General features: G+C 38.5%; 1 protein-coding gene across 1 annotated transcript in view; it reads right to left on the bottom strand.

Annotated features, from left to right (window-relative positions):
- The window catches only part of PKD1L1 (polycystin 1 like 1, transient receptor potential channel interacting), a 1345235-nt gene that overhangs the window by 1046885 nt on the left and 285420 nt on the right, over positions 1 to 12930 (bottom strand). Inside the window, exon 10 of the mRNA XM_044065604.1 lies at positions 2515 to 2983. Coding sequence (XP_043921539.1) covers positions 2515 to 2983 — 469 coding nt within the window. The remainder of the gene's footprint in view (positions 1 to 2514; positions 2984 to 12930) is intronic.

Below are 12930 nucleotides of genomic sequence, written 5' to 3'. Positions count from 1 at the left end.
TATGTAACTGATGTTTCAGAATATAGAACCATATGTATTTGAGACGAAATGGCCAATGTTCTGAAATGTTGAAAACAAAAATTAACCAAATTCTTTGATTTTTACTGGGGGCATGGTGCCTCGACTCCCTCACTCCCCATGATAATCATATATACCAACACCAAGATCACACTACAGAGGTAAAAAGGGCACATTTCCTAATTTGTCACTGTACTATGATTTAATTTAAAACATTCTTGTGGCAGTACCATACAGCCAATGTTCTGAGATGTTGACAATATCATCTCAATCTCCTGGAGGTTAGTATTTCAGAACTTTGATGATATGATATAAACCCATATATGTATATACACATTTACACCTGGTGGCACTGCCCAAAACTCTGACATATTTTTGACAATATGCATTTTTTTCTGGTGTTGATAATATCTGCTTCTTGGGAGTGGTAGTGCTTGTAATCAACCACAAGCACTGGGTCTGGGATGGCCTTTATTGCCACTCTATGCCTTTTAACTTCAGAGGCTACATAAATCTGGTTCTGCTTCTTGCCATGTTGTCTTTACAGTTTCAGTAACTTATGCAGGTAGTACATCTGTCATTCAGTTGTGGGATGATCTTTTAGTAGCATCTAATCAATCTACTATAGTCTTTTAGAAAGTCTGTATTCATCAAAGGATAGATTGTCATTAAATACTCACTCCTCTAAATGCTGATATTTACATATTGCACTAAGATATATTATCTCAATACTCAGCCATAATCAGGTAAGTAACTGAGAAGAAGCAATTTTTTTATTAAATGCTACAGTATAAATTATTTACTACTGATCTGAATTGCAAACAATAATCACTACTAAAGCATGCAATGTACACAGTATAACCAGAAAGCTGTGAATCTTATTTGTTATATATAACATCTGCTCAGAACAGTTTTTTTCCTTTTTCAGTATTCATCTTCACATTTTAAATATAAATGTTTCACTTTGGACTTTTCTGCACATTATTGTTTTGCCAATGATGGCTTAAATAACTAGCGACCCCTAGTTAGCCGAAAAGACAAACAACATTACCTTACTTAAAGTGCCCATACTCTGCCTGCCCCCACCCAAAAAAAGATGCTATCTGTTCCGGTGGCACATTTGGGTTTGTCTTTGAAAATCACTGCAGATCAGTATTTATATGATACCGGATGTTGTTTTCTATGCCTTACTTGAGGTGTAAGTACTGTTTAGTCTGAAATCAACCTGCTGCCTGTAAAAGTAAGGTACCACTATTATAAAAGCTAAATGCATTGCATTCCATATAGCTTGGCCAATATAGCAATAACCCATGCCTGGTAGTGTGGGTAATGTTGGATTTACCCATGGTTGGTGTGGTTTGGTCACGAGGGCGAAGCCTGAGTGGCCAAACAAAGGCAACCATGGGTAAATCCAGCATTACACACACCCAGAAGTGGGTTATTGCTATTATACAATAACATTATTTAAGAAAAAAAATTACTTTTCTTAAATAATGGCATTGTATAATGCCTCCTTGCTGCCCTTCCGCAGCTGTCTGGTATTCTGCAGAACTTCTGATGTACTGCGCATGCATATGCTTACGCAGTACATCAGAGCTGTGGGCAAAAGCAACGGAGAAAGCAAGATCTCAGTTGCTTTTTACAAAGTGTGTCACTATGTTAAAGGAGTTTAACACAGCGAGACAGCTTTAAAAAAAGCAACAGAGAATCTCTGTTGATTCTTTTAAAGCTGTCTAGCTATGTTAAACCCATTTAACATAGCGAGACAGTTTTGAAACAAGTAACGGAGAAAGCAAGATCTCCGTTGCTTTTTACAAAGTGTCTCGCTATGTTAAAGGAGTTTAACATAGCAAGACAGCTTTAAAAAAAGCAATGGATAATCTCCTTTGCTTTTTTTAAAGCTGTCTCGTCGCTATGTTAAACCCATTTAACATAGCGAGACACCTTTAAAAAAAGCAATGGAGATAGGAAGATCTCTGGTACTTTTTTTAAAGCTGTCACGCTATGTCAAACTCATTTAACATAGCGAGACAGTGTGTTAAAAGCAACGGAGATCTTGCATTCTCCGTTGCTTAAAAAAAACGAGTTATACTAATGGAAAAAGTCCGGGCGACTGGAACTTTTTCCATTAGTATAACTCTGATTTGCAACGTGCACGCGGACCAATCAGCGTGCACATTTTAGAATATTAATGGGGGGTCATTGTATAATTAGAAATATTAAACTCTGTGTGCTGAAATCATGCTAAGCTGTGCAGCAGTTAATTTAAAACATTTATGTTCAGTGGAGATGCAACAATTTTATAGTTAATAATAACAATAATAATAATAATAATAATAAGGAATGCAAAGATTCAATACATCTGGTGATGTGTTTAATGCACTGAAACATCTTCATGTCTATAAATGAGTAGAAGTGAAGTCCTCAGTCTCTGCAGATAACCACTTTTGCAAACTTTTCTTATTCCATCCTTTGTCACTCCAAAAACTTTCTTACAAAATGTTAAAATGTACTTGAAATATTAAAACATTGTGAATGCTTTTACCTGATGGCCTGTGGTTGGAGACATTTCCAGTTAGTAAATCATGAAGAGACCTCTTTTTTTTGGGCAGTCTGCCAACTGAAGTGTCCTCTTCTGGAATTAAGGGAGGCATCACCGGAATAGTTGTTCTCATCGGTTTAGAATCTACTAACAAATAAGCATTGGTGGCAGCAGGGCTAGAGATATCTGGTGATCCCCCAGTCTTAGCAGTGGAGTGCAGAGAAGGAATTACAGCTGGTGTGGTCCTGAGAAATGGGGGAACTATGACCGAACTCCTAGTACTGGTAGTTAGTGTGCTGCTCTTAATGGTGGTTTCCAAGTTAGATGGCGGTACAGGAGATGTGTTACCTGAAGATCCAGCAGGTGAAACAATATGAATTAGATTTGATGGAGTACCAGTGTCAGGAACTGAGCAAAACAGATCTATAAAAAGAAAACATAAAACAAACATTTTAGTTGTCATGCAGAAATAGTTAATGTTGCATTGGTAATAGGATCTGGCTTTCTGGCCATAGCCTCCAATCTTATGATTGTGTGTGTGTGTGTGTGTGTGTGTGTGTGTGTGTGTGTGTGTGTGTGTGTGTGTATGTGTATGTGTGTGTAATGTAACTAAAGATAGTTATGAGACCTGTGTTTATTACATGCTTGATGGTAACACCAAAACAGTAGATTGTGTATCTGTGACAATAAAGACAACCCTGGAACATATAAATATTCCAAATGAAAACAGTCCTTGAACCAAATAAGGAATCAGATGCAAAAACCAGAGAATACAAGAAAAAGAAAAATAATCTGGTTCCACACAGCAGTGAAGATCAATATGTCCTTTATTGTAGTAGGAAAGCGCTTTCTCAGAATAACATCCGCTTCATCAGACCAACAAAGATAGAATAGCGGTTACATTTTTAAACACTAAAACATCCATTCAAAAATCAGATAAAATGTGCATCATAGTTAAAAGCTATGTGATAAAATACATCTGTAGAATATATAGAGCATTAAAAAATTGAATAAAACAGAGTAAATGAACAATATGTACTTAAAACTGGTAAATACAATAGTAAAAAATAATAAAAGATGGACTATTGAAATATACATGATAAAATATTAAAAGAGAGATCATAGTGCGCTGGTTTCTTTAACGTTCCTGATATCCCTAAGGTGTTCAAGTATTCTATCCTTAAGCACCCTGTTCGTTTTCCCTATGTAAAATGAGAAGCAGGTAGTACAATAGCAAAAATAGACAACATTGTTTGTTCGACAATCTGCATAAAAAGCAGCATCTATCTTAAAACCCAAAGTGGGATGTGTGAAATGATTACCAATATGTATATGTGTACAGGCCATACAATTCCTACACATATATGTACCAAGTCTATCAGATATTATAGTTGATTTAGTATTAAAGGATCGATAACTGAGCTGACTCAAGTCATTTATTATTTCTAAAAGCAAAATCTGGCTGTGTGCCAATGACCCCATTCAACTCATGTACAGTAGACAGAATATCCCAGTTCTTTTTAATAATATCACATGCTACATGCACATTACTGGCAAAGGTCAATGGCATCCTTAGTTTATTCCTAGAGGTATCAGTGGAAGCATCACTTGAGAAAGTATTGTCAATATTATCCCTGTTGTTAATACTAGTGGGGGGGGGGAGTATGGCTGGCACTTACCTGATCTATGCCGCCATCCTTCTGCTATTTGAGAATCAATAAGTTTACTACTATAGCCTCTTTCTAAAAATTCTTGTTTAAGTGTTTGTAATGCAACAATGAGACTATCATCATCATTAAAAAGTCTTATAGTTCGAAATATCTGTCCTTTCAACGCATTGAATTTCATATGATTCGGATGCATACTGCCATAGTGTAGAACATTATTCTTTTTAACAGTTTTCTTATACAAAGTAGTAGACACAGTGGATAAATTATTTTTAGTAACTTTAACATCCAAAAACTCTACTTCTTTATCAGAATATTCATAGGTAAATCTCAAAAAAGTATTCAACTGATTTAAGTATAAAAGAAACTCTTGTAGCCGCTGCTCTGAGCCATGCCACAACAAAAAATTATCATCCACAAAACGTTTATACCATTTGATGTTAACCTGGTATTCATTATTCGAAAGTACATGTTTAGCTTTCCAATTATCTAGGGATAGGTTGGCGTAGCTATTAGCACAAGCTGTGCCCATAGCTACGCCAACCTTTTGTGCATAATAAATATCATTAAAAATAAACACATTGTTTTCTAGGATGATTTCCAAAAGTGTGCAAATAAGTGTCACCTTAGTATCAGGGGTGTTTCTCTCACACAGTAATTCTCTGACATTTTCAATTCCCCATTCATTGGGTATAACAGTGAACAATGATTCAATATCCAGAGTTACAAATAAACATTGTCCTAAGATAATTTCATTTTGTTTAGATAGCTCATGTTTTCCTAAAGAAATTACTGTTAATTTAAGTCAAGTTTTACCACCATTGATGAGCAGTGATCATGGGGTTATAAAGGTTAAATTGTTGCTAGATAATTCTGCCAAAACAAAATCTAAACTAATGTACAGAAAGAAGGTTATTAACAGATTATATGGAAGCAAAACCGTCACAATGTAAAACTAGAGTGATGCCTTCAGTGGAAAGAATGCAGAAGGAATGTGGGAAGTTTTGAAATTGCTTGAGTGCAAGAAATCAAAAACATGTTTAACATCAGGATCTAGGCATATATCATCAGAGGGATATATTTCCATAAGAACAAGATTCCTGATTAAGGTGAGAGACAAAAAATATAAGAAATTCAAAAGAGATTGAACTATAACTTTGAAAACTGAAATAAACAAGCTGGAGAAAAAATAACCATATTATGAGACAAGATCAAGAAAAATTTGAAGAAAATTTGTATAAAGATATTGAGCATAATAGGAAAATATTTTATAGATACATACGATATAGGAGGAGCAAATACATACAGATTGATAAAACTGTACATAGATTCTAAAATGTATTCTCAGACACAACAGATTATAGATATATTTAAAAATCTTATGCAAAACAGTTTGGTTCTACAACGTGGGTGATAAGTTGTCCTAGTGACATCCAGGTAACCACAGATACTGAAATCAAATTAGATTATATTGAAAAAAACTATGCAAACTGGATCCAAACAAAGCACAGGGAGGAGACAGAACTAGTAATAATGACCTGAGAGCACTTCAGAAAAAAATTACAGAACCATTATAGCTACCATTTACTAGGTCATATAAATATGGGGAGATTCCTCATGATTCGAGACTTGCACTTATTAAACCTATCTTTAAAGGAAAGTGGAGTAGGACAAACCCAACGTCATACAAACCCTTAAGTCTACTTTCATGCTGTGGAAAAATAATGGAGAGGGTAATATGAATAAGTTATTGACAGAACTGGAAAGGTTGGAACTTGATACAATACATTAGCGTGCATATGTTGAAAGTAGATCTATTACCAGCTGTAGCATGTTATATAACAATACAATAACAGTTATGAACAAAAAATTGTGCTGTGATGTAATTTATAAAGATTTAACTTCGGCATTTGACAGGGTCATACAGAAGTCACTGATCAATACATTAGAACAACTAGGTATTGATGTATTCTTGATAAGATGGATAGCTGCATGGCTTACAAATAGGACACGGCAAGTATTGTACAGCAACTGGATAGATGCAATTCTTGGTTATAGTCTGGGTGTCCCACAGGGCTCTGTCCTAGGGCCTTATTTCTTTACATTGTATCTTTCAGACCTATCTTTTTCATCTGAGGTGTTCTATAGTCTGTATGCAGATGACTTGAAATTGGGTAAACTGATTACATGTGTTACAAATAGGGCATGTCTGCAAAAGAACTTGACTAAATTGACCATTTGGGCATATGAGAATAATATGCTGATAAATACATCACAAATTAAGCATATGATATTTGGGAGAAATAAAGTGAATATTTAATACAGCACACAGTGATTGAAACTGTAGATTAATTTAAGGACCTGGGTATATGGGTAGATCTAGCTTTCAGTTTTTCTAATCATATCAACCAATTAATTAATGATAGTTATAGAACTATAGGTTGCATAAAATGATTTATAAAGCCTAGGAAACCAGAAATGATGAAGTCATTGTTTGTTAGTTACATTAGACTCAAAATTGAGTATGGAATAATAATATGGAAACCTTATAAGAAACCAAGCATGAGTTAACTGGAAAGAGTACAGTGGAAATATACAAAGGGCATCCATGGACGTGAAAATCTAAGTTATTATGAAATACTAAAAATATCTGAACTTGAACAGTGCCTCATATACGTACTTAAGAGGAGATTTTATTCAGGTATATAAGGCATTTAGAGACAACTACCTCTGGGAATGTTTAGGGTTATCAAAAAGTAGTAGAGAATCATCAGACAGAAGATTCTACAGAAATGAGAAGTGCACTAATTAGTTCTCTGAAACAGCAGCTAATGGGTAAAACGAACTACGAAATTACATTAAAGCAAGCACTAGTTTAGATAGTTTTTAAGAACAGTCTGGACACTTATTATGGGAACAAGTGTTTTGATATGTTGGTAGGCTAGAAGGGCATTACAAAAATCTTTGTTTTGTTTGCAAGAAAAGTCTTTCTGGACAAGGACCATTTTCTTCAAAGTCCAGGGGAGAAAATCTACATTAAATGACATTTACAATTTCACTACATATGATAAATAAGAAGTACATTTGTAATAGTAAAACTATTATACTAGTATACTGAAGTAACAATGCTAGCCATGCATTTTAGTAAAGTTCAGCAGATTGTACATCTCAGTTTACAGTGAAGAAAGTACATTATATCAGAGACAAATGTATGCATGGCAGTCAGACAGATTGGCTATCCATCATGACAGGGGTTAGAGAACCTTATGAAAATCATACCAATGAAACATGGGGTTTGATGGACGTAAGACAGGAAAAAGGAAGGACGTTAGTGTGGAAAAAAAGAAAAAATTATTTGCATAGAAGTTATAGTTATTATAGAGGATGACTCCTAGATATAGTACAGATAAGGACACTTTATTGATGATGAGTTAGGTGGCAAATGGGAGAAAAATTATGTATGGTAGATGAATGCAAGGCCCATGTTTTGGCAGTTAGTTGTTAGGGTAAAGGAAACTGAGCCCACTTAAATTTTCTCTACTTGTTAAGCACCTGTTTGTTTGTTCTGATTTCCTGCCACATAGTGTATCATATAACTGATTTGTTGCAGTTAAAAGCATTCTTAGAGTCTCCTTGCTCCTTTATCTGTTTAAAAACTTTCATTTTGTGGCTCACTGCTGTTCTTCTGCTGTGAAAAACATTTCTGTAGTGTTTACTGGCTAAAAGAGTGTAGGCTAGTAGCTGTAGTATTTGTTCTCACCCTCCCTCCCTGTTGGTGTCTTGATGTTATACTTGGTGGCTTTGCAGTTGCCCGCCCCTACTGTAAATTTGATCTGGGACACTCCTCCCAGTCTAGTGTCATTAGCTCATTCTACCTAATACACAGAGAACATTTGAGAAGACCAATCCACTTAGTTTCCTAACCTTGAATTATCTTCTGCTTCTCTCCCTTTCCTTTATTATAAAAAAAAACTTTGCTAGATCTCCGTGTTCTGCTTAACTGTAACAAAAAAAAGTTACACTTGTTTCCTGTCTTTCCTGAAACTAGTCTAGTCCAGATACAGATTTGCTGTGTCCAGGACTGTTTGTAAGTCTCTGAGCCTCCTAAGCCTGTCTGTCTTGGAGGGAAGCCTGCTAGCTTATCAGTGAGAGTGGTAAGCACTAGGTAACCTATCTACCACATAAAGAGTGGTTCTGGCCTAAAAAGTGTAGTTATTGGGCAGCTTTTTCATCTTTTTGATTTAAAAGCCCACATTTGCACTTGTTTCCCCTACTTTCCTGTAACTAGTCTAGTCCAGATACAGATTTGCTGTATCCAGGACTGTTTGTAAGTTCCTGAGCACCCCCAAGCCTTTCTGTGCTGGAGGGAAGCCTTCTAGCTTATCAGTGGGAGTGGTAAGCACTAGGTAACCTATCTACCACATAAGGAGTGGTTCTAGCTCAGAAACTGTAGTTATTAGCCATTTGGGCAGTTTTTCCATATCTCTCAACTTTCTGATTTAAAAGCCCACATTTGCATCTTGTTTCTTTCCTGTAACTAGTCTAGTTCAGATACATATTCTTAGTTTTAGCACTTGAATTTGCTTATTCATGCTCAGCATTTGTTCAGAACTTGTTAGCACTAAATAAGCTACAAATTACTACAGCACTCAACCTTCCTCATTACCTAGAGGAAAACAGTTTTTGTACTTTCCTCACTTGCTTAGAGAAAAACAGCTCTTGTACTCACTTTCCTCACTTGTCTAGAGGAAAATAGTTTTTTACTTAGAAATGTCCAAGGGTCAGCTCCCAGTGCTCTCTCCTGTCTATATGATGAATTTGGACATCTTGGGGCAATGTAGCAATTGCCTCATGTACACAGACAACCCTCTCCTCCTACCACCCAATACTACATCCTGTGAGAGGTGCCCTTATCTAGCCAAACTGGAGGTAAAGCTCTCTCCAACAGAGACTGGACTTGACAGTCAAGCGGAGAAGGTAAACACTTGCACCACACCACACTCATCACATAGTCCCACTAAACCCACACCACCAAAATCCACACATAGAAACAAAAAACATTTGCGGAAGCTCTCAATAATAATCTGCTCAAGCAACAGAGACCTCCATAGCAGAAATCCAAGCAACCTCCACCCCCTCAACACAACCCAATGACACATATCCCACAGACTCAGTGTGCCACTCAACCATGGCCCATAAGGCAAAATAACATACTCAACACACTAGTCATAGGTGACTCTATAGACAAGCACGCTGATGTCCCACTCACAAGGCTAAACAAGGAGAAGGTCACTGTCAGCTGCCTGTCGAGTTCCAGGATCTGCCACATAACCCACACATTCAGGTCACTCCACAACAAGTACAAATGTGACTCTGCCATTGTCCACATTGGCATGAATGACCTGAGACGTACCTACATGGACTCCATGAAAAGAGACATGGAAAAGCTCTCCGATCTTGTAGCCCAGGCAGGTATGACCTTAGCCCTGAGTAGCATCCTGCCATCACCCAGAATGATACTGCAGTACAAGGACAAAATGATTGACTTCAACAATTGGCTAAGCTTCTGGTGTCATTCTAAGGGGATCCAGTATCTGTCTACCTGTCACGATATGGTCAACAGACCACAATGCTTTTCCAGATGGCCTGCACCTGTCACCCCTGGGATTCCAGATACTGGCTAAGGTTGTTGCTGCCCCTATAGTGCCTTTTTTTAGGGAAGATTCAAATGACAAATTCGCCACCGTAACAGGAACAGGCGAGCAAAAACTGAGGGCAATGCTACTCAATACTACAAGTCTAAATCTAAAAATGTACTCCCTCGAGGCACTCCTTAAAATAGAGAACATATGTGCAGTGACTGAGAAATGGTTCAAGGCTCCAAACAGCACCCCTGCATTACCAGGCTATAACTCATACACACTTTTCGGCCATCTAACCTGGACCGGAATATCTACACCTCTAGGCAAGTTGCTCAGCATAATGCATCCGAGGTTATCCAAGTGCAACTAACTCTGGGCAAAACTTCAATCCAAATTGTAGCTTGCTACGGATCACCCACCATGCCCCAGGATTCCCACTCTTCTTTTCTTGATATACTGGAAAATATTAGGGTTCAACCAAACATCCCAATAATTTCAACTACCCCACCATTAACTGGGAAAACTACTCATGTACCAACTCCTTCACTCAGCGCTATCTGGAATTCATTAATTCCAATGCCCTGGATCAACTTATCCACATCCCCACCTGGGGCAACAAAATCCTAGACCTAGTCATTACCAGCATGAGTAACCAGTGTTCATCACCTGAAGTCAACTCCTCATTGGTCAGATCCAACCATAAGCTAATCACCCTAGATGTCCACATCCCCCCACCCTCCCATTAAGGAAATCATGGTAAAAAAATTCTCCAAAGCCAACTTCATGTTTCTTAAGACAGAAGTGGCGAATTTCATGACACTCATGCAGATGGATAATACAGTTACGACTGCTGAATCATACACAAATGCACTCTGTAAGCACTTACATAAATGCATGAATCGTGCTATCGCAAACAGACCCAAGATGCTATCCTCCAAAAAAAAGGAAGCCAATCTGGTGGTCCCTTGCCATAAACAAACTCTACAACAGAAGGAAGAAACTGTTGCAAAAGAGAGTAAAATCCCATGACTGGAGGAGCTCCCTGGTCAGCTTCAGTAAGAAGCTGAGATCCCTTATAAGATCCTCCAAAGCTAGCTACAAAAACAAAATCGCCACTGATTCTAGGGACAAACACAAAGCATTCTATAGCTATGTCAAGAATCTCAATGGCAACACCCAGATCTGCTCTCAGTTGCAGCACAACGGCACAAAAATTACAGAACCAACTGATATTGCCAACATCCTGGCAGATAGGTTCAGTGCTAACTTTACCTCCCTCTCACCCCCTATAGGGCCCATATCTATACAGGAAGAATGCAGAGTCCCTGTAATCACAACTACGTAGGTAAAAGCTGCACTCTCTAAAGCCAAAAACACAGCATCCATGGGACCTGACAATATCCCAGGCTGCGGTTTACATGAACTTCAGAACAAACTGTCTCCCCACCTAAGCACCATGTTCATTCATAGCCTCACGTCAGGCTTTGTACTCACTGAATGGAGCACAGCAACAGTTATCCCACTCCACAAAGGGGGAGCCACCACTGATCCCAGGAACTATCGCCCTATTAGCCTGACGAGCCTGGTCTGTAAGGCCATGGAACATATCATCATGGAACTCATAAACAATGACATTGGTAACCTCCAAACTCTGGACCCCACCCAGTTTTGGTTTGTGAAAGGCAGATCATGTCTCCTGAACCTGATCGACTTCTTTGAGGCAGTCACCAAAGCCGTAGACGAGGGTGAGGTGGTTCACACAGCCTATCTTGACCTCGCCAAGGCATTTGACACCATCCCCCATTCTGGAATTATAGCTAAACTCACTAAACTAGGTATAAATCCCTACATCACAAGATGGGTTGCCAACTGCGTCACTGACAGAACTCACACTGTAAAAGTTGCAGACTCCAAATCTGACTTCAAACCAGTGACAAGTGGAGTACCATAGGGTTCAATCCTGGGACCTCTCCTGTTTTGTATCTGCTTCTCTGAAGTACAGGCTAACACAGAAGGTCTTTAGCTAATGAAGTTCACAAATGACTGCAAACTAGGAGCCATAGTTGAGTCCCCAAATGATGTGAACATTCTACAGAAGGGCCTTACTGAGACAGATGCCTGGTGTCAGAGCCATGGCCTCAAACTTAGTGCCAAAAAGTGCACTGTGATCCTCTTTGGTAACAACTCTGTACCCAAGAACTACCACATAGGCTGCAGTCTACTTAATGTGGAATGTGTGATAAGAGACCTTGGGACCCAGGTGGACAGTAGTCTCTCCTTTGATAATCACATAGCCACAGTAGTCAGGAAATCCTTCTACATGGCATACCTCATCACAAAAGGGTTCTCATCCAGGAAAAAAGAGGTCATTGTTCCCCTCTACTCGACACTCATTAGACCCATTATAGAGTACAATGCCCCTTTTAGAATGTACCTCACAAGACATCTGCAGCAGATGGAAAGGCCACAGAAGTACCTCCCAAAGAGGATTACTGGCCTCAAACAGATGCCCTACACTGACTGTCTCAAAAAACTCCAGCTTTACTCTGTAGCATATCGTCTACTCCGAGGTGATCTCTGCCTAACATATAAAGCAATGTCAAACCCAGAGCTGTTGGACATGCTACAGTTAAAGAAATCCCAATCCCTCCGAGCTACATGTTTTTGGGACCTAAACCTTGTCCCCACAATAAACAGGACATGTTGGAGGGATAGATTCCTGTCCCAAAGACTTCCCACACTTTGGAACAAGCTACCTATCTATGTCAAGAAAAGTTCCTCATTAGCACTCTTCAAGAAAAATCTTGATGAGTCGATGGGAAATCGGAAATACACCCCAGGGATCACTTTTGTGGCTCTGCTCGACAGGGGCACAGGAAAATAACTTTCTTGGGTGGTGTAAACCAGGGAACTTTGTTGCCTAGGCTTACTTAGGCCCTTGGGCCGATAGCCTAGTACCGACCTATGAACCTAAAAATCCTCATTTTGGGGATTCATACTTTGCTAATATCATATCACAGATGATTTTTTTTTGGAGGGGGGGGGGGTCTCTCAGATCTCA

The sequence above is a fragment of the Protopterus annectens genome, chromosome 3.part0 (assembly GCF_019279795.1).
Source record: "Protopterus annectens isolate FY-2018-M chromosome 3.part0, PAN1.0, whole genome shotgun sequence".
In the NCBI taxonomy this organism is placed as follows: Eukaryota; Metazoa; Chordata; order Ceratodontiformes; family Protopteridae; genus Protopterus; species Protopterus annectens.
Note: the sequence above shows the minus strand (reverse complement) of the source record. Positions and strands in the feature narration are given on the sequence as shown.